A 26,140-nucleotide genomic window follows, 5' to 3' on the forward strand; every position below is an offset into this window, starting at 1 on the left:
ACAATATCTTATACAGTTCCAGATCCTGGCATCCGAACTGGCATGGAACGACGAGGCCCTGTATGCTGCATTCTGGCATGGCTTATCTGAGAGTATTAAAGATGAGTTAGCTACCAGAGACTTACCTTCCAAGTTAGATGAGCTAATCTCACTCTGCACGAAAGTTGATTTACGTTTCAGAGAGAGAGCAACTGAGCGTGTAAGATCATCTGCTCCAAAATCTTCTGCTCCTCCTCCTCGCCAACTGTCACCATCTAAAGATGAGTCCAGCCAAATTGGTCGTTCCCGTTTAACTCCTGCTGAGCGCCGAAGACGCCTCTCCAAGTCTCTCTGTCTTTATTGTGCAGCTCCATCTCACACCATTAATGCCTGTCCCAAACGTCCAGGACTCCAGACCCTAGCTCGCCAAGGAGAGGGCCGGCTAGGAGTAATGATCTCCTCTCCATCTCCTCAAGATTGTAATCTCCCAGTCTCGCTTCAAGTTGCTCAACGTTATCGGAACGTCATTGCCCTCCTTGATTCCGGAGCAGCTGGGAACTTTATTACCGAAGCCTATGTTAAACGGTGGTCCCTACCCACCGAGAGACTTCCTTCGTCCATTTCTTTAACTGCCGTGGATGGCAGCAAAATTTTTGATGCAGTTATTTCTTTAAGGACTCTACCAGTTCGTCTGAGAGTGGGAGTTCTTCATTCCGAACTTATTTCTTTTTTAGTGATTCCAAGAGCCACACATCCTGTGGTCCTGGGCCTTCCATGGCTCCGTCTTCACAATCCTACAATTGATTGGACGACTACGCAAATCCTGGCATGGGGTTCCTCCTGTGCTGAGACATGTTTGTTTAAAGTATTGCCTGTCTGTTCTTCCTCCCCCAGGTCGTCTGATGTTCCACCTCCTCCATATCAAGATTTCACGGATGTGTTCAGTAAAGCTTCTGCTGATATCCTTCCTCCTCATAGAGAATGGGACTGCCCGATTGATCTCGTTCCAGGGAAGGTTCCACCTCGAGGCCGAACTTATCCGTTGTCTCTGCCTGAGACGCATTCTATGGAGGAATACATTAAAGAGAACCTAGCAAAGGGGTTCATTCGACCTTCTTCTTCTCCAGCCGGCGCAGGCTTCTTTTTTGTAAAGAAGAAAGATGGTGGTCTGCGGCCGTGCATCGACTACAGAGGTTTGAACGACATTACCATCAAGAACCGTTATCCTTTACCCCTGATTACTGAGCTCTTTGACAGAGTTAGCGGAGCTACCATCTTTACAAAGCTGGACTTGAGAGGTGCATACAATCTCATCCGGATCCGTGAGGGTGACGAGTGGAAGACCGCCTTTAACACCCGTGACGGACATTATGAGTACCTCGTCATGCCCTTCGGATTGAGCAATGCTCCAGCTGTCTTCCAGCATTTTGTCAATGAGATCTTCAGAGACATTCTATACCGTCATGTCGTGGTCTATCTAGACGATATCCTCATTTTTGCCAACGATTTAGAGGAACATCGTTTTTGGGTTAAAGAGGTTCTGTCCCGTCTCCGTGTCAATCATCTCTATTGCAAATTAGAGAAATGCGTCTTTGAAGTCAAGTCCATTCCGTTTCTAGGGTACATTGTGTCCGGTTCCGGACTAGAGATGGATCCTGAGAAACTACAAGCAATCCAAAATTGGCCGATACCCTTAACCCTCAAAGGGGTCCAGAGGTTCTTGGGGTTCGCCAACTATTACCGAAAGTTTATACGAGACTTTTCCACCATTGTGGCGCCTATTACTGCTTTCACTAAGAAGGGTGCTAACCCGTCCAAGTGGTCTGAAGAAGCCATGCAAGCATTTCATCTTTTAAAACAAAGGTTCATCTCTGCGCCTGTTCTGAAACAGCCTGACATCGACTCTCCTTTCATCTTAGAGGTGGATGCCTCCTCCGTTGGAGTAGGAGCGGTGTTATCTCAGAGGGCTAAAGATGGCCATTTACACCCTTGCAGTTTCTTCTCCCGGAAGTTCTCCCCAGCTGAGCGCAACTATGCCATTGGCGACCAGGAGTTGCTAGCCATCAAGCTCGCTCTAGAAGAGTGGAGGTATCTGTTGGAGGGAGCTTCTCATTCAATCACCATACTTACAGACCACAAGAACCTTTTATATCTGAAAGGCGCACAATGTCTCAACCCTCGTCAGGCCAGATGGGCACTTTTCTTTTCCAGGTTCGACTTTAAACTCCAGTTCTGTCCGGGCTCTCAGAATCGCAAGGCCGATGCCCTTTCCCGCTCATGGGAGCAAGAAAATGAGTCAGAGTCTTCAGACAAGCATCCTATTATAAATCCGTTGGCATTCTCTACGGTAGGGATGGACTCTACGCCCCCATCAGGGAAAAGTTTTGTGAAACCGATGCTAAGGAAGAAGCTCATGCATTGGGCCCATGCTTCCCGTTTTGCCGGACATACAGGTATCCAAAAAACCCTGGAGTTTATCTCTAGGTCCTATTGGTGGCCAACTCTGAAAAAGGACGTCTTGGAGTTTATTGCATCTTGCCCAAAGTGTGCTCAACATAAGGTATCCCGCCAGTCGCCTGCGGGGCAACTGGTTCCACTATCTGTTCCCCGTCGACCTTGGACCCATTTGTCGATGGATTTTATTACAGATTTACCCATGTGCAACAAGTTCAATACCATCTGGGTGGTAGTTGACCGGTTCACCAAGATGGCACACTTCATTCCTCTCACCGGTCTTCCGTCAGCTTCCAAGTTGGCTCAAGTATTCATACAAGAGATCTTCCGACTCCACGGTCTTCCTGAAGAAATTATCTCAGATCGAGGAGTTCAATTCACAGCCAAATTCTGGCGAAGTTTATGTCAAGTCCTTCAAGTCAAGCTAAAGTTTTCCACGGCTTACCATCCTCAGACCAATGGTCAAACCGAGAGGGTGAATCAGGACTTGGAGGCCTTCCTCCGCATCTATGTGTCCTCCTCTCAAGATGACTGGGTTCAATTACTTCCCTGGGCCGAGTTCTGTCATAACAACCAGTATCATTCTTCATCTGCTTCAACACCATTCTTCACTAACTTTGGATTCCACCCTAAAGTCCCTGAGTTCCAACCGCTTCCAGCAACTTCTGTTCCCGCAGTGGATATCACCTTGCATCAGTTTGCCAATATCTGGAAGAGCGTACGATCAGCTCTGCTCAAGGCATCGTTCAGGTACAAGAAGTTTGCGGATAAGAAGCGTCGAGCAGTTCCTGCTCTCAAGGTGGGTGATCGGGTATGGTTATCCACGAAGAATCTGAGGTTAAGAGTTCCCAGTATGAAGTTTGCACCTCGCTATATCGGTCCTTTCAAGATTGAACAAGTCATCAATCCTGTTGCTTACAGACTTCAGTTGCCTCCCTTCTTAAAAATACCCAGGACATTCCATGTTTCCCTGTTGAAACCGCTGATCTTGAATCGGTTTCATTCCTCACTTCCTCCAACTCCGAAAGTCCAAACTCAACGAGGCGTTGAGTATGAAGTGGCCAAGATCCTGGACTCACGTCACCGTTACGGTCAACTACAGTATCTTATTGACTGGAAGGGTTACGGCCCTGAGGAACGTTCATGGACCAATGCTTCTTATGTCCATGCTCCTGCCTTGGTCCGGAGATTCCATTCCAAGTTTCCTCAAAAGCCAAAGAAGTGTCCTGGGGCCACTCCTAAAGGGGGGGGTGCTGTCACGATCCGGGTATCTGGACGCCATTTCTTACCCATCAGATGCCTCCTAAGGCTGGCTCAGCGCTCCAGGACCGGATCCCATCTGTTATCCTAATGTTTACATTCCTGCATCCTCTCCTGTCTCTCTGAGACGCTGTCACAGTAACGCCTTATTACATCTGGCATGGCGTCTCCCGCGGCCTCCGCCGCCGTCCCTGAGCTTCTGCATGCAGAGTGTCAGAGTGGCGATTACGTCAGCCGCGGCCTCCGCTGTGTCCGCGTGGTTGGATGTGCACTTGTCAGCCTGGCGTCTCCTGTCTCCAGTGGCCGGCGCCGCCATTACTGTTTTCATTACCACATGGATTACAAACCAAACTTCCCTCCAAGTGTCTGCATGGGCGCAGCCATCTTGGATTCTGTCAGCTGATCATTTCCTCCAATCTGTTGTCAGTATTGTTAATCTGCATAATTGCCTAGCCAATCCCTTCCTTGCTGCAGGTATAAATACACTGTGCCTGAGCAAGGAAGGCGTCAGTGCTTTGGTTGTCAAACCTAGTTCCTGTTTGTCTCTCTCCTGTGATTGTCTTCCAGGTTCCAGCTCCTGTCTCAAGACTTCCACCATAGAGACCCGCACCAGCATTCCACCTGCGGTGTAGCCTGACTCTCCAATCCATTGTGGATTCATCTGTTTCCAGCTACAACATTACCTGCTTCCAGCTCAGCTTCCAGCAGAGTACAGCTTCCCTTAAAGGGCCGGTGTCCTTTCTACACTTTACCACTCTCCACCGGTATTATTATTTCTCCGCTCTCAAGTTCTACATTTCAGTTCATATTTCATCGCTCCCAAGTTCATTTATTATTTAACTGGTTCCAGCCAGTATCCACTCCGTGCTAACAACAGTCTGGTTCCAGCCAGTATCCACAGCAGCTGTTTTATCTTCAGCAACCCAGCTTTTCCTGGAACACCAGCTGGCACAATCCTGGGTTATCTCCATTGCTACAGTCGGGCCTGGTAAGGACTTTCCATCTAGAAGATCATAAGAACTATCTCACACTACCAGTGCCCTGTGGCTCCTGCCATCCTGTAGTACCCAGGAACTGTATTTATTCTTTGCTGACTTTTACGTTTTCTTTTACTGCTGCTGTGTTGCGGAGTTGTCATAAATAAACATCATTGACTTTTATTCCTGGTTGTCGTGGTCACGCCTTCGGGCAATTCTTCTACATGTCTAGGGGTCTGATACAACCTACCAGGTTCCATTACACCTCAGCCCCTACAACTGAGGCTGCCTCCCGTCAGCTCAGGCCCTCAGTTGTGACAGTCCCTACAACTGAGGCTGCCTCCCGTCAGCTCAGGCCCTCAGTTGTGACAGGGTGGTATTCATGTGACTGGCGGTCTGCTGACCGACAGTCACATGACCTCCTCCACCGTCCCGAAGGGTCACTATCCCGATGGTCGGCATGCCGACCAACAGGGACTATTTCCACTCGTGGGTGTCCACGACACCCATAGAGTGGGAATAGAACCCGTGGCGACCGCAGGTCGCCACCGAGCCTGCAAGGGGCTTGCTGCACTCGCCCCTCCCCGCCAGGATCCCGGCGTCGGTATGCTGCCGGGATCCCGGCGTCGGTAAGCTGATCGGCGGGGTCAGCCATACTACACCCATATAAACAATAACTGTCCACACTGCCATCTTAGGTACCTCTTACAGAAGGTCCAACATAGCATCCATGGAGCCGTAATGTGTAAAAAGGGGACTCTGTCTGCCGTGATGTGTAAAAAGGGGGACGCTGTCTGTCACAATGTGTAAAAAGGGAGACACTGTCTGCCATAATGTGTAAAAAGGGTGACGCTGTCTGCCGCAATGTGTAAAAAGGGGGACTCTGCCGTAATGTGTAAAAAGGTGACGCTGTCTGCCATAATGTGTAAAAAGGTGACGCTGTTTGCCGTAATGTGTAAAAAGGGGGCTCTGTCTGCCGTAATGTGTAAAACGGGGACGCTGTCTGCCGTAATGTGTAAAAAGGACGCTGTCTGACGTAATGTGTAAAAAGGAGGCTCTGTCTGCCGTAATGTGTAAAAAGAGGGACGCTTTCTGCTGTGATGTGTAAAAAGGGGACGCTGTCTGCCGTAATGTGTAAAAAGGGGACGCTGTCTGCCGTGATGTGTAAAAAGGTGCTCTACCTGGTGTAGTGGCGCTACTGTGCGGCGTAATTTGAATAATAGAGACTACTGTGCACCATAATATGAACTGGTATTATTTTGTGGCCACACGCCTTCCCCATGAAGCCACGCCCCTATAAAAAAATGCGCGCCTGCGGCGCGCACTGCCCAATTTAGATAGGGGTGGGGAGCGCCGATGCCGTTTCTTGCACACAGCGCTAAAATGTCTAGTTACGGCACTGCCATTGCATGCCGCCGGTGATTGGTTCCTCTCCCAATGCTGCTCTCCCCTCTGTCTGTCTGTTTGCAGCCTCCTTTTTACACTCCTGCGTCTGGCTGCCAGAGACCGCTCTTTCACCCTCCGGCCACTAGGGGGAGCTCCCTCTGCCTAAGCTCCACGATGTAGATGCTGCTGCTGCTGCTGCTTCCTCACTCTTTTCTTCCCTGTCTCCCGGATGCACGCCTCCCCCTCCTCTCTGAAGCGATTGGGGACTGTTCTCTGCTGGATCGTGCCCTGGAACTTGCATTGAGGCTGGCTGGGGTTATTCTGCACCTGGCCACTTTGCTGGAGCTCCTCCCCCCGATTTGGGCAGCGTTCTCAGCTCTTGGTAATGAGGGAACTGGCTGCTGCTGCTCTGACGTTGGGGCTGCTGATTGATGTTCTGCCCTGTGACCCGGACCCGCTGGAGTGGAAAGGTGAGATGCTGGCTATTGCTGCTGCTGTTCTCTGGGCTGCATCTGTATCCCCCCCCCCCCCCTGCATCTGTATCCCCCCCCCCCCTGCATCTGTATCCCCCCCTCCCTGCATCTGTATCCCCCCCTCCCTGCATCTGTATCCCCCCCCTGCCCTGCATCTGTATCCCCCCTCCTGCATCTGTATCCCCCCCTGCCCTGCATCTGTATCCCCCCCTCCCCTGCATCTGTATCCCCCCTCCTGCATCTGTATCCCCCCCTGCCCTGCATCTGTATCCCTGCCCTGCATCTGTATCCCCCCCTCCCCTGCATCTGTATCAGCCCCCTCACCTGCATCTGTATCCCCCCCCTCACCTGCATCTGTATCCCCCTCTCTCACCTGCATCTGTATCCCCCTCTCTCACCTGCATCTGTATCCACCTCTCTCCCCTGCATCTGTATCCCCCCTTGTCCTGCATCTGTATCCCCCTCTCCCCTGCATCTGTATCCCCCCCCTGTCCTGCATCTGTATCCCCCTCTCCCCTGCATCTGTATCCCCCCCCGCCCTGCATCTGTATCCCCCCCCCTGTATCTGTATCCCCCCCCCCTGCATCTGTATCCCCTCTCTCCCTGCATCTGTATCCCCTGCCCTGCATCTGTATCCCCCCCCCCCTGCCCTGCATCTGTATCCCCCCCTGCCCTGCATCTGCATCTCCCCCTCCCTGCATCTCCCCTGCCCTGCATCTGTATCCCCTCTCTGCCCTGTATCTGCATCTCCCCCTCCCTGCATCTGTATCCCCCCTCTCTCCCCTGCATCTGTATCCCCCCTCTCTCCCCTGCATCTGTATCCCCCACCTCTCCCCTGCATCTGTATCCCCCACCTCCCCTGCATCTGTATCCCCCCTCTCTCCCCTGCAACTGTATCTCCCCTCTCTCATCTGCATCCCCCCACTCCCCTGCATCTGTATCCCCCCCCCTGCCCTGCATCTCTTCTCTCCCCTGTATCCCCCCCGTCCCCTGCATCTGTATCCCCCCCGTCCCCTGCATCTGTATCCCCCCGTCCCCTGCATCTGTATCCCCCCCGTCCCCTGCATCTGTATCCCCCTCTCCCCTGCATCTGTATCCCCCCCTCCCCTGCACCCCCCCTCCCCTGCATCTGTATCCCCCCCCTCCCCTGCATCTGTATCCCCCTCTCCCCTGCATCTGTATCCCCCCTCCCCTGCATCTGTATCCCCCCCTCCCCTGCATCTGTATCCCCCCCCTCCACTGCATCTGTATCCCCCCCCTCCACTGCATCTGTATCCCCCCTCCCCTGCATCTGTATCCCCCCCTCCCCTGCATCTGTATCACTTCTCTCCCCTGCATCTGTATCCCCTCTCTCCCCTGCATCTCTTCTCTCCCCTGCATCTGTATCCCCTCTCTCCCCTGCATCTCTTCTCTCCCCTGTATCTGTATCCCCCCCTCCCCTGCATCTGTATCCCCCCCTCCCCTGCATCTATGCCTCCCCCTTGCCTCTGCCTTTTAACCCTTTCCTGTCCCTCTCTTCCCCCCTGATAGCACACTGGCTGCCCTGTTCCCCCAGGTGTGAAAGGGAGAACGGGCATACCTGCCCCCGTCCCGCCGTTTGGGCCGCGGCCGCGTGGGCCACCCCTCCCCCCCCCCTATATCGCTGCAGCGCCATCATGGCGCCTGTGCTCCCTCATCTCCCAGCACTCCACCTTACACATACAGTACCAGCACTCTGTCCCTCCCCCACCATCCGTGGATCCTGTATGACACAGCCCCGGCCAGCGTTTGCCGAGCAGCAGAACCTGGCACAGGCTGGAGGACCCAGTGCTCTGGCGCGTCTTGTCCTGTGGTAACAAATCCAGTTCTCGTGTCCCCGCCCGCACTCTCATGATTAATATAAGACACGAGGCTGAACTGAGCAGATATATATATATATATATATATATATATATATATATCACCAATCTCCCCCTACCCCGACTTATGCGACTGTCCTCAGACCAGGGATACGTGTGACATGGATCTCAATTCAGGGCCCATTTATCAACAATCACATCCGCGCTGCAATCTAGACACGATATTTACACCCAAAATCACAATGCAATATGCAATTATATCGGCGGCATTTATCAAAGACACCCGCAGAGTGCCAGCTACGGTTATGGTGGCACAGTCTAGTGTCAGGTGGACTCGTGTATATTAGAGTGGAGCAGGTGATAAGTGAGGTCATGGTGGTATGGTCTAATGTCAGGTGGACTCAGTGTATATTATATAGGAGCAGGTGATGTGTGTGGTCAGGGTGGTATGGTCTAGTGTCAGGTGGACTCAGTGTATATTATATAGGAGCAGGTGATAAGTGAGGTCATGGTGGTATGGTCTAGTGTCAGGTGGACTCAGTGTATATTATATAGGAGCAGGCGATGTGTGTGGTCAGGGTGGCATGGTCTAGTGTCAGGTGGACTCAGTGTATATTATATAGGAGCAGGCGATGTGTGTGGTCAGGGTGGCATGGTCTAGTGTCAGGTGGACTCTGCATATTATATAGGAGCAGGCGATGTGTGTGGTCAGGGTGGCATGGTCTAGTGTCAGGTGGGCTCGGTGTATTTTATAGAGAGAAGCAAATGATGTGTGTGGTTAGGGTGGCACGGTCTAGTGTTAGGTGGACTCAGTGAATATTAGAGAGAGCCAGGTGATGTGTGTGGTCAGGGTGGCATGGTTTAGTGTCAGGTGGACTCTGTATGTTATAGAGAAGTAGATGATGTGTGTGGTCAGGGTGGCACGGTTTAGTGTCAGGTGGACTCTGTATGTTATAGAGAAGTAGATGATGTGTGTGGTCAGTGTAGCACGGTCTACTGTCAGGTGGACTCTGTATGTTATAGAGAGAGAAGCAGGTGATGTGTGTGGTTATGGTAGCACCGTCTAGTGTCAGGAGGACTTAGTGTATGTTATAAAGAAGCAGGTGATGTGTGTGGTCATGGTGGCATGGGCTAGTGACAGGTGGACTTGGTGTATGTTATAAAGAAGCAGGTGATGTGTGTGTGGTCATGGTGGCATGGGCTAGTGTCAGGTGGGCTCGGTGTATTTTATAGAGAGAAGCAAATGTGTGTGGTCAGGGTGGCACGGTCTAGTGTTAGGTGGACTCAGTGAATATTAGAGAGAGCCAGGTGATGTGTGTGGTCATGGTGGCATGGGCTAGTGACAGGTGGGCTCTGTGTATTTTATAGAGAGAAGCAGGTGATGTGTGTGTGGTCAGGGTGGCATGGGCTAGTGACAGGTGAACTCTGTGTACAGAGACGGCCCTAAGCAGTATGATGCCCTTAGCAAGATTTTGGCTGGTGCCCCCCTAGCACCGCCGCTAGTTACACCTCTGACCATGCACCCTTTTTCCAGCACTATCCCCCCTCAGTTCTAGCAGTCCTCATTTTGCTGTTCCTACACCCTATATTTGAAATAGAAACAGTGCGCACATTCTGCACGCAACCCAAAAAGTGACGTGTTCTTTTGGGAAGGGGCATTGCCACACAATAGAACCCCCAATTCAATTTACACCTCTCAGTAGTGCAACTTTATTCACATATCATGCGATAGTGTCCCTTATTCACGTTACGTCACACAGTAGAACCACTTTACCTTATATACGTTACTCCTCACAGTAGTGCCCCTTATTCACATTACATCACACTGAATTGCTCCTTATTCACATCACACCACACCCTATTGCTCCTCATTCACATTGGACCACACAGTAGTGCCCTTTCTTATTAGTAATGCATTTATACACCTAATACCACACAGTAATGCCCCTTACACATATGACACACATTATTAATGTCTTAATAAACATAATGCGCCTTACACATTATGCCAACCTTTATTAATGCCCTTATACACATAATGACACACACAGTTCCCCTTACACATGTCGCACATTAATGCAATTATACGATGCGCTTAATGCCCTTACACATTTCCCAAACACTATTGCACAACGAACCTACACACACACACACACACACACACACACACACACACACACGGCCGCTAACACTATGACCTCTTCATCTGCTTGGATACAGATGTGTCCTCATACATCTTGCCTCGGGTTCACTACGGCTGGCCGGGAGCCCGACCGCCGGCTTACCGACAGCGTGGCGAGCGCAAATGAGCCCCTTGTGGGCTCGCTGCGCTCGCCATGCTACGGGCACGGTGGCGCGCTACGCGCGCCACACTATTTTATTCTCCCTCCATGGGGGTCGTGGACCCCCACGAGGGAAAATAAGTGTCGGTATGCCGGCTGTCGGGCTCCCGGCGCCGGTATACTGAGCGCCGGGAGCCCGACCGCCGGCATACAGAAGACCACCCCTTGCCTCAATACGCTATGCAGTTCCCGTCTAGATCTGCTAACGTTGGACGCCTTTTTTTGTTGTTGCAGAAAATGGGTCTTCCATTGCTATGTGACTAGGGCACACAAGCAGCTTCTGCTGATTAAAATGATATGCGGCATGCCTATATTCTGTGTGCGACTGTGACTACAAAATGCTACGTTACAGTGACTTACAGGAATACACTGTAACATAGCATTTCATATGCAGATACAGCCGTAGTCACACACAGAATATTGGCATGCTAAATATCATTTTAATCAGCAGAATGCCCCTATGTTATGTTATAGCGTGTATGTTATAGAGAGAGAGAAGCAGGTGATGTGTGTGGTCATGGTGGCACGGTCTAGTGACAGGTGGACTTGGTGTATGTTATAGAGAGGTAGGTGATGCATGTGGTCATGGTGGCACGGTCTAGTGTCAGGTAGACTCCGAGCATGTTATAGAGAGGCAGGTGATGCGTGTGGTCAGGGTAGCACAGTCTAGTGTCAGGTAGACTCTGTATGTTAGAGAGAATCCAGTAATGCGTGTGGTCACGGTGGCACAGTCTAGAGTCATGTAGACTCGGAGCATGTTATAGAGAGGGAGGTGATGCATGTGGTCATGGTGGCACGGTCTAGTGTCATGTAGACTCGGAGCATGTTATAGAGAGGGAGGTGATGTGTGTGGTCAGGGTGGCACGGTCTAGTGTCATGTAGACTCTGAGCATGTTATAGAGAGGCAGGTGATGCATGTGGTCATGGTGGCACGGTCTAGTGTCAGGTAGACTCAGAGCATGTTATAGAGAGGCAGGTGATGTGTGTGGTCAGGGTGGCACGGTCTAGTGTCAGGTGCACTCAGTGTATGTTATAGAGAAGGAAGAGATGTGTGTGGTCAGGGTGGCATGGTCTAGTGTCAGGTGGACTCTGTGTATGTTATAGAGAAGGAAGAGATGTGTGTGGTCATGGTGGCACGGTCTAGTGTCAGGTAGACTCAGAGCATGTTATAGAGAGGCAGGTGATGTGTGTGGTCAGGGTGGCACGGTCTAGTGTCAGGTGCACTCAGTGTATGTTATAGAGAAGGAAGAGATGTGTGTGGTCATGGTGGCACGGTCTAGTGTCAGGTAGACTCAGAGCATGTTATAGAGAGGCAGGTGATGTGTGTGGTCGTGGTGGCACGGTCTAGTGTCAGGTGGACTCTGTGTATGTTATAGAGGAGCAGGTGATGTGTGTGGTCGTGGTGGCACGGTCTAGTGTCAGGTGGACTCGGTGTATGTTATAGAGAGAAGCAGGTGATATGTGCTCAGGGTGGCACGGTCTAGTTTGAGTATCCTCATGGAGTGGACATGGATTGTATGAGTCAGTTACCTGTCAGCACAGAGGACCTGATAGTGGAAGGGGGAAAAGTTTGGGAAAATCCATCCTGTGATGCTCTGCATCTGCTGAATGACAGATTTTACCTGGTGTAGGTAGGTCACCTGTGGGGTGGGCACAGCAGCACTTACCATCAGAGTGCTTCCATATATCCAGGAACTGGGAGGCTGTGAGCTCGGCCAGGTGCAGGTAGGTGACCTGTGGGGTGGGCGCAGCAGCACTTACCATCAGAGTCATAGTGCTTCCATATATCCAGGAACTGGGAGGCTGTGAGCTCGGCCAGGCGCAGGTAGGTGACCTGTGGGGTGGGCGCAGCAGCACTTACCATCAGAGTCATAGTGCTTCCATATATCCAGGAACTGGGAGGCAGTGAGCTCGGCCAGGTGCAGGTATGTGACCTGTGGGGTGGGCACAGCAGCACTTACCATCAGAGTCATAGTGCTTCCATATATCCAGGAACTGGGAGGCTGTGAGCTCGGCCAGGTGTAGGTAGGTGACCTGAGGGGTGGGCGCAGCAGCACTTACCATCAGAGTCAGAGTGCTTCCATATATCCAGGAACTGGGAGGCAGTGAGCTCGGCCAGGTGCAGGTAGGTGACCTGTGGGGTGGGCGCAGCAGCACTTACCATCAGAGTCATAGTGCTTCCATATATCCAGGAACTGGGAGGCTGTGAGCTCGGCCAGGTGCAGGTACAGCGGTTGCTGCTGCTTGTGAGCCATAATTCCCGGGGACAGCAGCAAGTGATGGATCTTCTCTCTGCCTCTGACTACTGATCCCAGAGCCTGCTGAGCGCTGTCCTTATATACACATCTCGCTGCACCACCCACTGCTCACCCACAGAGGGCAGCACACAGCCACATCCCAGTGCCCTGATACAGGAGTAGTGTATACATGGCAGAGCCAGGCAGAGACGTGGTACTATAACACCCAGCATGTACCCTCCTCACAGCTACTGTACTGTACGTATCTCCCCCACATAGTGTCATCTGGGATTAACCCTTTACACACTGACACCATGTACCCTCCTCACAGCTACTGTACTGTACGTATCCCCCCACATAGTGTCATCTGGGATTAACCCTTTACACACTGACACCATGTACCCTCCTCACAGCTACTGTACGTATCTTCATCTGGGATTAACCCTTTACACACTGACACCATGTACCCTCCTCACAGCTACTATACTGTACGTATCTATCCCCCACATAGTGTCATCTGGGATTAACCCTTTACACACTGACACCATGTACCCTCCTCACAGCTACTGTACGTATCCCCCACATAGTGTCATCTGGGATTAACCCTTTACACACTGACACCATGTACCCTCCTCACAGCTACTGTACGTATCCCCCACATAGTGTCATCTGGGATTAACCCTTTACACACTGACACCATGTACCCTCCTCACAGCTACTGTACGTATCCCCCACATAGTGTCATCTGGGATTAACCCTTTACACACTGACACCATGTATCCTCCTCACAGCTACTGTACTGTACGTATCTCTCCCCCACATAGTGTCATCTGGGATTAACCCTTTACACACTGACACCATGTACCCTCCTCACAGCTACTGTACGTATCCCCCACATAGTGTCATCTGGGATTAACCCTTTACACACTGACACCATGTACCCTCCTCACAGCTACTGTACGTATCCCCCACATAGTGTCATCTGGGATTAACCCTTTACACACTGACACCATGTATCCTCCTCACAGCTACTGTACGTATCCCCCACATAGTGTCATCTGGGATTAACCCTTTACACACTGACACCATGTACCCTCCTCACAGCTACTGTACGTATCTCCCCCACATAGTGTCATCGGGATTAACCCTTTACACACTGACACCATGTACCTTCCTCACAGCTACTGTACTGTACGTATCCCCCACATAGTGTCATCTGGGATTAACCCTTTACACACTGACACCATGTACCCTCCTCACAGCTACTGTACTGTACGTATCTCCCCCACATAGTGTCATCTGGGATTAACCCTTTACACACTGACACCATGTACCCTCCTCACAGCTACTGTACGTATCTCCCCCACATAGTGTCATCTGGGATTAACCCTTTACACACTGACACCATGTACCCTCCTCACAGCTACTGTACTGTACGTATCCCCCACATAGTGTCATCTGGGATTAACCCTTTACACACTGACACCATGTACCCTCCTCACAGCTACTGTACGTATCTCCCCCACATAGTGTCATCTGGGATTAACCCTTTACACACTGACACCATGTACCCTCCTCACAGCTACTGTACTGTTCGTATCTCCCCCACATAGTGTCATCTGGGATTAACCCTTTACACACTGACACCATGTACCCTCCTCACAGCTACTGTACTGTACGTATCTCCCCCACATAGTGTCATCTGGGATTAACCCTTTACACACTGACACCATGTACCCTCCTCACAGCTACTGTACTGTCTCTCTTCCACAAAGTGTCATCGGTGACTGATTAACCTTTTACGGGATACTGTCGTTAGGTCGACCACTGAAGGTTGACAGGTCAAAAGTTCAACATGAGGTTTTTTTTTTTTTTTTTAATTCTTATCGTTTTTTGGATTTTTTCATACTTAGCGATCCACGTTGACTACGATTGGAATGGTAACCTGTGCCGAGCGCAGCGAGGCACCTTGTCCGAAGCATGGTGAGCGAAGCAAGCCATGTGAGGGGACACGGTGCACTAATTGGGGTTCCCCGTCACTTTACGAAGAAAACGACACCAAAATAAGTAAAAAAAAACCTCATGTTGACCTAGTACATGTCGAACTAATGCTCATGTCGACCTAATGACTGTCGACCTAAGTTGAGTCGACCCAACGACCCATACCCCCTTTTACTGACTGCTGTCCCTGTGGTGGGAACTCTTCCCTGCTGCCAGTGTACTCTGTCCATGGTGCTAATACCTTTTCTCTGTGTGCTCTATCCCTGGTACTGGGACCTCTGCCATGTAGCCGGGGGGCTCTGTCTATGGTGCTGGGACCTCTCCCCTGCAGTCAGGGTGCTCTGTTCATAGTGCACTCTGGGTGCTCTACTTTATCCCCCCCACAGGAGATCTTGATGCTCTCCTGAATCTTCTCTCACACTGAGTTCTGTCTCCTGTATGCCCCCTCACACTGATAGATCTGCACCTGTATCCCCCCTCACACTGATAGATCTGTCACCTGTATCCCCCCTCACACTGATAGATCTGTCACCTGTATCCCCCCTCACACTGATAGATCTGTCACCTGTATCCCCCCTCACACTGATAGATCTGTCACCTGTATCCCCCCTCACACTGATAGATCTGTCACCTGTATCCCCCCTCACACTGATAGATCTGTCACCTGTATCCCCCCTCACACTGATAGATCTGTCACCTGCATCCCCCCCTCACACTGATAAATCTGTCACCTGCATCCCCCCCTCACACTGATAGATCTGTCACCTGCATCCCCCCCTCACACTGATAGATCTGTCACCTGCATCCCCCCCCTCACACTTATAGATCTGTCACCTGCATCCCCCCCCCCTCACACTGATAGATCCGTCACCTGCATCCCCCCTGACACTGATAGATCTGTCACCTGTATCCCCCCCTCACACTGATAGATCTGTCACCTGCATCCCCCCCTCACACTGATAGATCTGTCACACCTGCATCCCCCCTCACACTGATAGATCTGTCACCTGCACCCCCCCCCCTCACACTGATAGATCTGTCACCTGCATCCCCCCCCCTCACACTGATAGATCTGTCACCTGCATCCCCCCCCCCCTCACACTGATAGATCTGTCACCTGCATCCCCCCCCTCACACTGATAGATCTGTCACCTGCATCCCCCCTTACACTGATAGATCTGTCACCTGCATCCCCCCCCTCACACTGATAGATCTGTCACCTGCATCCCCCCCCTCACACTGATAGATCTGTCACCTGCATCCCCCCCCTCACACTGATAGATCTGTCACCTGCATCCCCCCTTACACTGATAGATCTGTCACCTGCATCCCCCCCTCACACTGATAGATCTGTCACCTGTATCCCCCCTCACACTGATAGATCTGTCACCTGTATCCCCCCTCACACTGATAGATCTGTCACCTGCATCCCCCCTCACACTGATAGATCTGTCACCTGTATCCCCCCTTACACTGATAGATCTGTCACCTGCATCCCCCCTTACACTGATAGATCTGTCACCTGCATCCCCCCCTCACACTGATAGATCTGTCACACCTGCATCCCCCCTCACACTGATAGATCTGTCACACCTGCATCCCCCCTCACACTGATAGATCTGTCACCTGCACCCCCCCCCCCCCTCACACTGATAGATCTGTCACCTGCATCCCCCCCCCTCACACTGATAGATCTGTCACCTGCATCCCCCCCCCTCACACTGATAGATCTGTCACCTGCATCCCCCCCCCCTCACACTGATAGATCTGTCACCTGCATCCCCCCTTACACTGATAGATCTGTCACCTGCATCCCCCCCCTCACACTGATAGATCTGTCACACCTGCATCCCCCCTCACACTGATAGATCTGTCACCTGTATCCCCCCTTACACTGATAGATCTGTCACCTGCATCCCCCCTTACACTGATAGATCTGTCACCTGCATCCCCCCCTCACACTGATAGATCTGTCACACCTGCATCCCCCCTCACACTGATAGATCTGTCACACCTGCATCCCCCCCTCACACTGATAGATCTGTCACCTGTATCCCCCCTCACACTGATAGATCTGTCACCTGCATCCCCCCCTCACACTGATAGATCTGTCACACCTGCATCCCCCCTCACACTGATAGATCTGTCACCTGTATCCCCCCTCACACTGATAGATCTGTCACCTGCATCCCTCCCTCATACTATGACCTCTCTCATGTATCCCCGTTTCCTGTATACCACCTCTCACTGAAAGATGTCTCTTGCATCCCCCCTCACAATGAGAGCCATCCCCTTCAAATCCCCTCCTCACACAGAGTATAACGTAACAGCCATTTGACTCACTTTAAGTTCCCCAAATCTGTTTAATATGACCTGGTATACACCTCTGTACTGTTATCCTATGTCAGTTTGGCATTTTTCAGGATCAGCAGATTTCCCCATTGTCACCTTCTCATGGCAAGAATTCTCCTAAAGATGGAAAATGTCACATGGGTTTTTACTGGTATCCGTTTGGCAGGTCGACAGTCACTAGGTCGACCACTATTGGACGACATTGAGATGGTTGACACACACAAATGGTCGACACATGAAAATGTCAACATGGCTTTTTTTTTTTTTTTTTTTATGTTTTCCTTTTTCATACTTCACCATCCACGTGGACTGCAATTGGGGATAGTAACCTGTGCCGAGCGCAGCGAGCCATCTAAGGGGACGCGGTACACTAATTGGGGTTCCTGGTCATGTTACGGGGATAAATGACGCCAAAAACGGTGCAAAAATCCATGTCGACCATTTCATGTGTCAACTATTTGTCCATGTCAATGTCGACCAATAGTGGTCGACCTAAGGTCTGTCGACCTTAACATGGAGGACCATACCAGAGGCGTTTTCACTGCTGTGGTAGTATCATGAATTGTGAGTCGGTGGGTGTCACGGCCTGGCTGACACAATGAGAGCCATCCCCCGTATATATACACTGAGATCCGTCCCCTGTATCCCCCCTCACACTCGGTCAGGCTCAGCACCGGCCACAGGCGTTCTGGGGATCCCGCCTTCCTGTTCCTACTGTTGCCATGGAGACCTTTGGGCGGAGACACGCCGTCACGTGGCTGGAGGGACAGGTATCACGTGACCCCCACGCTGTTACTTCCAGATTGCAAAGAAAGTTCTGACTGGCGTGGCCATGGGTAAGGGGGTCGTGTCCCGGGGGCGGGGAGGCACAGTGTACAGGTGAGGATGGGGGTACAGCATGGTGCAGTGATGATGAGGAGGGGGTACAGCAAGGTGCTTTAAAAACCCACGTGACATTTTTCTACTTTAGGAAAATTCTTGCCGTGAGAAGTGTAGGTGACAATGGGGACAGCACGGTGCAGTGATGAGGAGGAGGGGGGTACAGCACGGTGCAGTGATGAGGAGGAGGGGTTACAGCATGGTGCAGTGATGAGGAGGAGGGGGTACAGCACGGGGCAGTGATGAGGAGGAGGGGGTACAGCACGGGGCAGTGATGAGGAGGAGGGGGTACAGCATGGTGCAGTGATGAGGGGGTACAGCATGGTGCAGTGATGAGGGGGTACAGCATGGTGCAGTGATGAGGGGGTACAGCACGGTGTAGTGATGAGGAGGAGGGGTTACACCATGGTGTAGTGATGAGGAGGAGGGGGGTACAGCACGGGGCAGTGATGATGAGGAGGAGGGGGTACAGCATGGTGCAGTGATGAGAAGGAGGGGTACAGCACGGTACAGTGAGGAGGGGGTACAGCATGGTGCAGTGATGAGGAGGGGGTACAGCACGGTGCAGTGATGAGGGGGGGGAACAGCATGGTGCAGTGAGGATGAGGAGGGGGGTACAGCATGGTGCAGTGAGGATGAGGAGGGGGTACAGCATGGTGCATTGAGGAGGAGGAGGGGGGTACAGCATGGTGCAGTGATGAGGAGGGAGTACAGCACGGTGCAGTGATGAGGGGGGGGAACAGCATGGTGGAGGGGGGGTACAGCAAGGTACAGTGATGAGGAGGAGGGGGGTACAGCAAGGTACATTGATGAGAAGGATGGGGTACAGCATGGTTCAGTGAAGAGGAGGGGGTACAGCACGGTGCAGTGATGAGGAGGGGGTACAGCACGGTGCAGTGATGAAGAGGGGGGGTACAGCATGAGGCAGTGATGAGGAGGAGGGGGTACAGCATGGTGCAGTGATGAGGAGGAGGGGGTACACTCAGCATGGTGCAGTGGTGAGGAGGAGGGGGTACAGCACGGTGCAGTGATGATGAGGAGGGGGGGGTACAGCACGGTGCAGTGATGAGGAGGAGGGGGGGTACAGCACGGTGCAGTGATGAGGAGGAGGGGTTACAGCACGGTGCAGTGATGAGGAGGAGGAGGTACAGGGCAGTGATGAGGAGGAGGGGAGTGCAGCACGGTGCAGTGATGAGGAGGAGGGGAGTGCAGCACGGTGCAGTGATGAGGAGGAGGGGGTACAGCACGGTGCAGTGATGAGGAGGGGGTACAGCACGGTGCAGTGATGAGGAGGAGGGGGTACAGCACGGTGCAGTGATGAGGAGGAGGGGGTACAGCACGGTACAGTGATGAGGAGGAGGGGGTACAGCACGGGGCAGTGATGAGAAGGAGGGGGTACAGCACGATGCAGTGATGAGGAGGAGGGGGTACAGCACGGTGCAGTGATGAGGAGGAGGGGGTACAGCACGGGGCAGTGGTGAGGAGGAGGGGGTACAGCACGGGGCAGTGGTGAGGAGGAGGGGGTACAGCACGGGGCAGTGGTGAGGAGGAGGGGGTACAGCACGGTGCAGTGGTGAGGAGGAGGGGGTACAGCACGGTGCAGTGATGAGGAGGAGGGGGTACAGCACGGTGCAGTGGTGAGGAGGAGGGGGTACAGCACGGGGCAGTGGTGAGGAGGAGGGGGTACAGCACGGTGCAGTGATGAGGAGGAGGGGGTACAGCACGGTGCAGTGATGAGGAGGGGGTACAGCACGGTGCAGTGATGAGGAGGAGGGGTACAGCACGGGGCAGTGAGGAGGAGGAGGGGGTACAGCACGGTGCAGTGATGAGGGGGTACAGCAAGGTACAGTGATGAGGAGGAGGGGGGTACAGCAATGTGCATGATGAGGAGGGCGTACAGCAAGGTGCATTGATGAGGAGGAGGAGGGGGTACAGCACGGTGCAGTGATGAGGAGGGGGTACAGCACGGTGCAGTGATGAGGAGGAGGGGGTACAGCACGGTGCAGTGATGAGGAGGAGGGGGTACAGCACGGGGCAGTGGTGAGGAGGAGGGGGTACAGCACGGGGCAGTGGTGAGGATGAGGGGGTACAGCACGGTGCAGTGATGAGGAGGGGGTACAGCACGGTGCAGTGATGAGGAGGGGGTACAGCACGGTGCAGTGATGAGGAGGGGGTACAGCACGGTGCAGTGATGAGGAGGAGGGGTACAGCACGGGGCAGTGAGGAGGAGGAGGGGGTACAGCACGGTGCAGTGATGAGGGGGTACAGCATGGTGCAGTGATGAGGTGGAGGGGGGTACAGCAAGGTACAGTGATGAGGAGGAGGGGGGTACAGCAATGTGCATGATGAGGAGGGCGTACAGCAAGGTGCATTGATGAGGAGGAGGGGCTACAGCACGGTGCAGTGATGAGGAGGAGGGGTGTACAGCATGGTTCAGTGATGAGGAGGAAGGGGTACAGCACGGTGCAGTGATGAGAAGGAGGGTGTACAACACGGTGCAGTGATGAGGAGGGTGTACAACACGGTGCAGTGATGAGGAGGGTGTACAACACGGTGCAGTGATGAGGAGGGTGTACAACACGGTGCAGTGATGAAGAGGGTGTACAACACGGTGCAGTGATGAGGAGGGGGTACAGCATGGTGCAGTGGTGATGAGGAGGAGGGGGTACAGCATGGTGCAGTGATGAGGAGGAGAGGGTACAGCACCGGTGCAGTGATGATGAGGAGGGGGAACAGCACGGGGCAGTGATGAGGAGGAGGGGGTACAGCATGGTGCAGTGATGAGGAGGAGGGGGTACAGCATGGTGTAGTGATTATGAGGGGGTACAGCACGGTGCAGTGATGATGAGGAGGGGGTACAGCATGGTGCAGTGATGAGGAGAGGGTACAGCACGGTGCAGTGATGAGGAGGAGGGGGTACAGCACGGTGTAGTGATGATGAGGAGGGGGTACAGCACGGTGTAGTGATGATGAGGAGGGGGTACAGCACGGTGTAGTGATGATGAGGAGGGGGTACAGCACGGTGCAGTGATGATGAGGAGGGGGTACAGCATGGTGCAGTGATGAGGGGGTACAGCACGGTGCAGTGATGAGGAGGGGGTACAGCACGGTGCAGTGATGAGGAGGAGAGGGTACAGCATGGTGTAGTGATGATGAGGAGGGGGTACAGCACGGTGCAGTGATGAGGAGGAGGGGTTACAGCACGGGGCAGTGAGGAGGAGGGGGTACAGCATGGTGCAGTGATGAGGAGGGGGTACAGCATGGTGCAGTGATGAGGAGGAGGGGTACAGCACGGGGCAGTGAGGAGGAGGAGGGTGTACAGCATGGTGCAGTGATGAGGAGGGGGTACAGCAAGGTGCATTGATGAGGAGGAGGATGGGGTACAGCAAGGTGCAGTGATGAGGAGGAGGGCTACAGCACGGTGCAGTGATGAGGAGGAGGGGTGTACAGCACGGTTCAGTGATGAGGAGGAAGGGGTACAGCACTGTGCAGTGATGAGGAGGAAGGGGTACAGCACGGTGCAGTGATGAGGAGGAAGGGGTACAGCACGGTGCAGTGATGAGGAGGAAGGGGTACAGCACGGTGCAGTGATGAGGAGGAAGGGGTACAGCACGGTGCAGTGATGAGGAGGAAGGGGTACAGCACGGTGCAGTGATGAGGAGGAAGGGGTACAGCACGGTGCAGTGATGAGGAGGAGGGTGTACAACACGGTGCAGTGATGAGGAGGGGGTACAGCACGGGGCAGTGATGAGGGGGAGGGGGTACAGCATGGTGCAGTGGGGAGGGGGTACAGCATGGTGCAGTGATGAGAAGGAGGGGGTACAGCATGGTGCAGTGATGAGAAGGAGGGGGTACAGTATGGTGCAGTGATGAGGAGGAGGGGGTACAGCACGGTGCAGTGATGAGGAGGAGGGGGTACAGCATGGTGTAGTGATGATGAGGGGGTACAGCATGGTGTAGTGATGATGAGGGGGTACAGCATGGTGTAGTGATGAGGAGGGGGTACAGCACGGGGCAGTGATGATGAGGAGGAGGTGGTACAGCACGGTGCAGTGATGAGGAAGAGGGGTACCGCACGGGGCAGTGAGGAGGAGGAGGGGGTACAGCATGGTGCAGTGATGAGGAGGAGGGGGAGGAACAGCATGGTGCAGTGATGAGGTGGAGGGGGGTACAGCAAGGTACAGTGATGAGGAGGAGGGGGGGTACAGCAAGGTGCATGATGAGGAGGGGGTACAGCAAGGTGCATTGAGGAGGAGGAGGGGTGTACAGCATGGTTCAGTGATGAGGAGGAAGGGGTACAGCACGGGGCAGTGATGAGGAGGAGGGGGGTACAGCATGGTGCAGTGATGAGGAGGAGGGGGTACAGCACAGTGTGTTGATGAGGAGGAGGGCGATAAGGCTCGGTTCAGTGATGAGGAGGAGGGGATACAGCATGGTGCAGTGATGAGGAGGAGGAGATGGGTACAGCACGGTGCAGAGGAGGAGGAGGTGGGTACAGCACGGTGCAGAGGAGAGGAGGAGGAGGTGGGTACAGCACAGAGGAGAGGAGGAGGTGGTGGTGGGCACAGCATGGTGCAGGGACAGGTGTCTGTTCTCTCAGGTGTTAATGTTATCATATCATCATGTTTTTTAGCTAACAGAAGAGAGGCTGACAGGAGACCAGCATGTCCAGCTATGATCCCCTCCCGGAAATTGAGCGCCTGTTCATTAAGCAGTATGAATACAGCAAGCAGCCGGACTGGTGTCTCCCTGGTGCCTCAGAGTTGTTGAGCTGTGAGCACGAGGAGTTTAGTCTTCTCCTCTCCCTGAAGGAGTCTCTGAATGAAGTGAAGAACCGGCTGAGTGATAAGAAATTGGATGATTGGCATCGGCACACGTCATTCACTAACAAAGCTGGGAGGGTCGTCCCCGAGGTCCGCAGACAAGCAAATGCCGAACTTTGTACCCAAGCATGGTGCAAGTTTCATGAGATAGTGTGCACTTACCCCCTCCTACCCGACCACGCACTATGGGACTCTGAACTAAATACTGTCCACCTATGTGAGGCGCCAGGGGCCTTTATAGCCAGCCTGAACCACTATCTCAAAACCCAGAACGTGCTCTGTGATTGGAGCTGGGTGGCGAACACTCTCAATCCTTACCACGAGGCCAATGATGGTTTGATGATGATCGTGGATGACCGTCTAATCGCCAACACGTTACCTTGGTGGTACTTTGGCCCAGACAATACTGGGGATATTATGAGGCGTGATTACCTGAGTGGGTTACAGATGTTTATCAGCAACATGTCTTCTGTGCACCTTGTTACAGCAGATGGCAGCTTTGATTGCCAGGGAAACCCGGGGGAGCAGGAGGCTCTGGTTTACCCCCTGCACTATTGTGAAGTGGTCACCTGTCTGGAGACACTTAGTCCGGGAGGTTCCTTTGTCTTGAAGATGTTCACCCTGTTTCAGCATTCTTCTGTCAACCTTATGTATCTCCTGAACTGCTGCTTCCAGGAGGTCCACGTCATCAAACCCGGGACTAGCAAGTCTGGGAACTCCGAAGTGTACGTGGTTTGCCTGCATTATATCGGCAAAAATTCCATCAAGGATCATCTGACTATAATGACGGCAAATTTTGGTATGGAGATTGGGTGCAAATCTCTGTTTCCTCGGAGATTCCTCCCACCATCATTTTTGGAATCCCACCAACAATGTTGCACCTTCTTCTACGAGCACCAGACACAAACCATTCTTGAAAATATTGAACTTTTTGCCCACATGGGGGCGGAAGATAAATCTCGCCTGAACTTATTGCGGGAATCAGCTGTCTGCTATTACATGGACAAGTTCCAAGTGAAATATAATCCCAGGAAGTCCTGGCTGGTGAAGAAGCCGCTCGTGGGCTGTCGGTTTAACTCTCGCTGGGTGGGGACGAGTAACCGCCGCAGCGACACTTTCAATGAGCGCAAGCAACTGGAAACTCTGACGTGGGAAGAGAAAGTCGCCCACGGCTATTTCAACTCTTGGATTAATGACCATGTCACCGGTAACGTAGGCCGGGGCTGCTTGCTGAGACGCTCAAGTTGTTATCTGAAAAGTGAAGGGTGGTACTTGCTTCAGGGCCAACGACTGCGGAGAATCCAGAGCTCATCGTTTTGCGATAGTGAACTGCTGAATGCATTCAATGAGACCATTGAGGGGTGTATTGAAGGGAAAAAAAATGTCTCTGGTGCATTGTTTTGTTCTTCCTGTTGTCTACAGTCTGCGGAGGATGTGGCCTCGGAGTTCCTGGAAATGGTGGAGAATGGACATGGCATCCTGGTCAGTGGGGCTAATTCAGTGTTTGACGTTCTCAGTAGAAGACAGCTGGCATCAAACTTCCTCGAGTCTTTCCCTCCTAACAGTCCCATTTCTCTTCTCCATGATGGTGACCCGGCCTACCAGCAGCATCTCATATCCTTACTGCTCTGCTCTATCCAGCGGCTGCAGATCGGCGACTCCTTACTGCTTCCCGTCCTGTCCGCTTTCACCCGCTTTACAGCCGGCGTAGTTTATGTATTATACCACTGCTTTCAGACCATCTGCTTCTCTTGTCCCGTCGGCCACCTGGCTGCTGGAGCTGACGCTGTGCTACTGTGCTGCGGATACCACCCTCTCCCCAGCTCGGTCATTCAACACCTGCAGGAAGTAAAGCGACTTGTAGATGAGCTACTGACTTCCAGTTCCCCGAATCAGGTATTGGAGTTCATACCAATGGAGGAACTCCTGAATGGCCCATTTCTGGAGTTCTTATGGGACCTAAACTCTGCCGTCATCCAACACAGCCTACACTTAATTGGACTCCATGAGAATCAGAAGTCCCTATCAAAAACTGCCCCAATCACGCAGGAAGCTGGACATACGTAGCGCTGCGGCTTACTGGGTGGTGCGCACAGTCATGTATGATAATCGCGTGGCTGGCGGTCTGCGCTCATTGTATATATGTATGGCATGCGTTGCACTTTTGGTGAGTAAGTGCTTATGTGACTGGTGTACGACCACACTCCTAGGCCCAAGCCTTTTAGCTTTTATTTCTGGAATACGGTATTTGTCCAGAATGCTTTTGTTATGCCGCGGCCGATCGGTAATTACTGCCCTCTCTCCTTTTGTTCCTTACATGTGAATGGCCTTCACTATTTTTTAGTTGGAGAATATTGTGGTTTGTGACCAATGTCCATTTCATCTTTTTGAAGTAAAACATGAATATTTTTGTTCTCTCAGTTGATTGATTCCATATTTAATGTCTGTGTACATGTCCCCTCCCCCCAATGTGACGTTCTGTGAGTTTGCCGATAACTTTGCCTGTGGGACCAAACCTGCTGGTAACCTGAGGACGTGGGCTTGCAGCTGGTGGTCTGCCACGGATTTTATGTAAGAGTCGCACAGTAATAGTCTGAGCCCCGTCCTGTGGTGCCGTGGTATAGTCCGTGGTTTAGCATTCGCTCTGAAGCCACAGGAACACTGACCTGTGTGGGCAGACAAGGATGACCACTCAGCGGTTGTGGTGGGCGGTCTCTGTTAGTCCGGCCAGAAAATGGTCACGCTCGCAGGCCAGTAGCGGTTAATAAAGAGAACGGAGATTAAGGACCAGCCAATCAGCTCCTAACTGCCATGTTACAGGCTGGGTTTGAAAAATGACAGGGGCTGATTGGCTGGTACTTTATCTCTCCACTTTACCTCCTTCCAAGGCTGGTACATAGACCCCCCCCATGTGCTTAAATATTCCACCAATTGCCTGATGGGTATAATGCAGCCAGTGGCCACATTCACTTGTACACAGTTATTTCCCGGAGGGACGGAGCCCAGTAATTATAACTAAAAATGGCTCAAATATAGAGGTGGTAGTGGCCTACAAGTCCCTATGCCGTGTAACGCTCACCGCACATACGTGGCACCCGTCAGCTCTGCATGATGCGACTCGTGGAAGACCTGCCCATAG

The 26,140-nt window shown here is 52.6% G+C and overlaps 2 protein-coding genes across 2 annotated transcripts in view; one reads left to right on the forward strand and one right to left on the reverse strand.

Moving 5' to 3' along the window:
- CALB2 (calbindin 2) overlaps positions 1 to 13,026 on the reverse strand; it is a 145,460-nt gene extending 132,434 nt beyond the window's left edge. The window contains exon 1 of the mRNA XM_063945856.1: positions 12,871 to 13,026. Within this exon, the coding sequence (XP_063801926.1) occupies positions 12,871 to 12,964 (94 nt within the window). The 5' untranslated portion in view covers positions 12,965 to 13,026. The remainder of the gene's footprint in view (positions 1 to 12,870) is intronic.
- CMTR2 (cap methyltransferase 2) lies at positions 6,258 to 25,421 on the forward strand. The gene is made up of 2 exons (XM_063945855.1): positions 6,258 to 6,526; positions 22,812 to 25,421. The coding sequence occupies exon 2, from the start codon at positions 22,843 to 22,845 to the stop codon at positions 25,066 to 25,068; it is 2,226 nt and encodes a 741-aa protein (XP_063801925.1). The 5' UTR covers positions 6,258 to 6,526; positions 22,812 to 22,842; the 3' UTR covers positions 25,069 to 25,421.
- The last annotated feature ends 719 nt before the right edge of the window (positions 25,422 to 26,140 follow it).

The sequence above is a fragment of the Pseudophryne corroboree genome, chromosome 11 (genome assembly GCF_028390025.1).
Source record: "Pseudophryne corroboree isolate aPseCor3 chromosome 11, aPseCor3.hap2, whole genome shotgun sequence".
Lineage (NCBI taxonomy): Eukaryota > Metazoa > Chordata > Amphibia > Anura > Myobatrachidae > Pseudophryne > Pseudophryne corroboree.

Coding starts and splice junctions, on each gene's coding strand:
- CMTR2 (XM_063945855.1), top strand. CDS start 22,843: ATGTCCAGCTATGATCCCCTCCCGGAAATTGAGCGCCTGTTCATTAAG.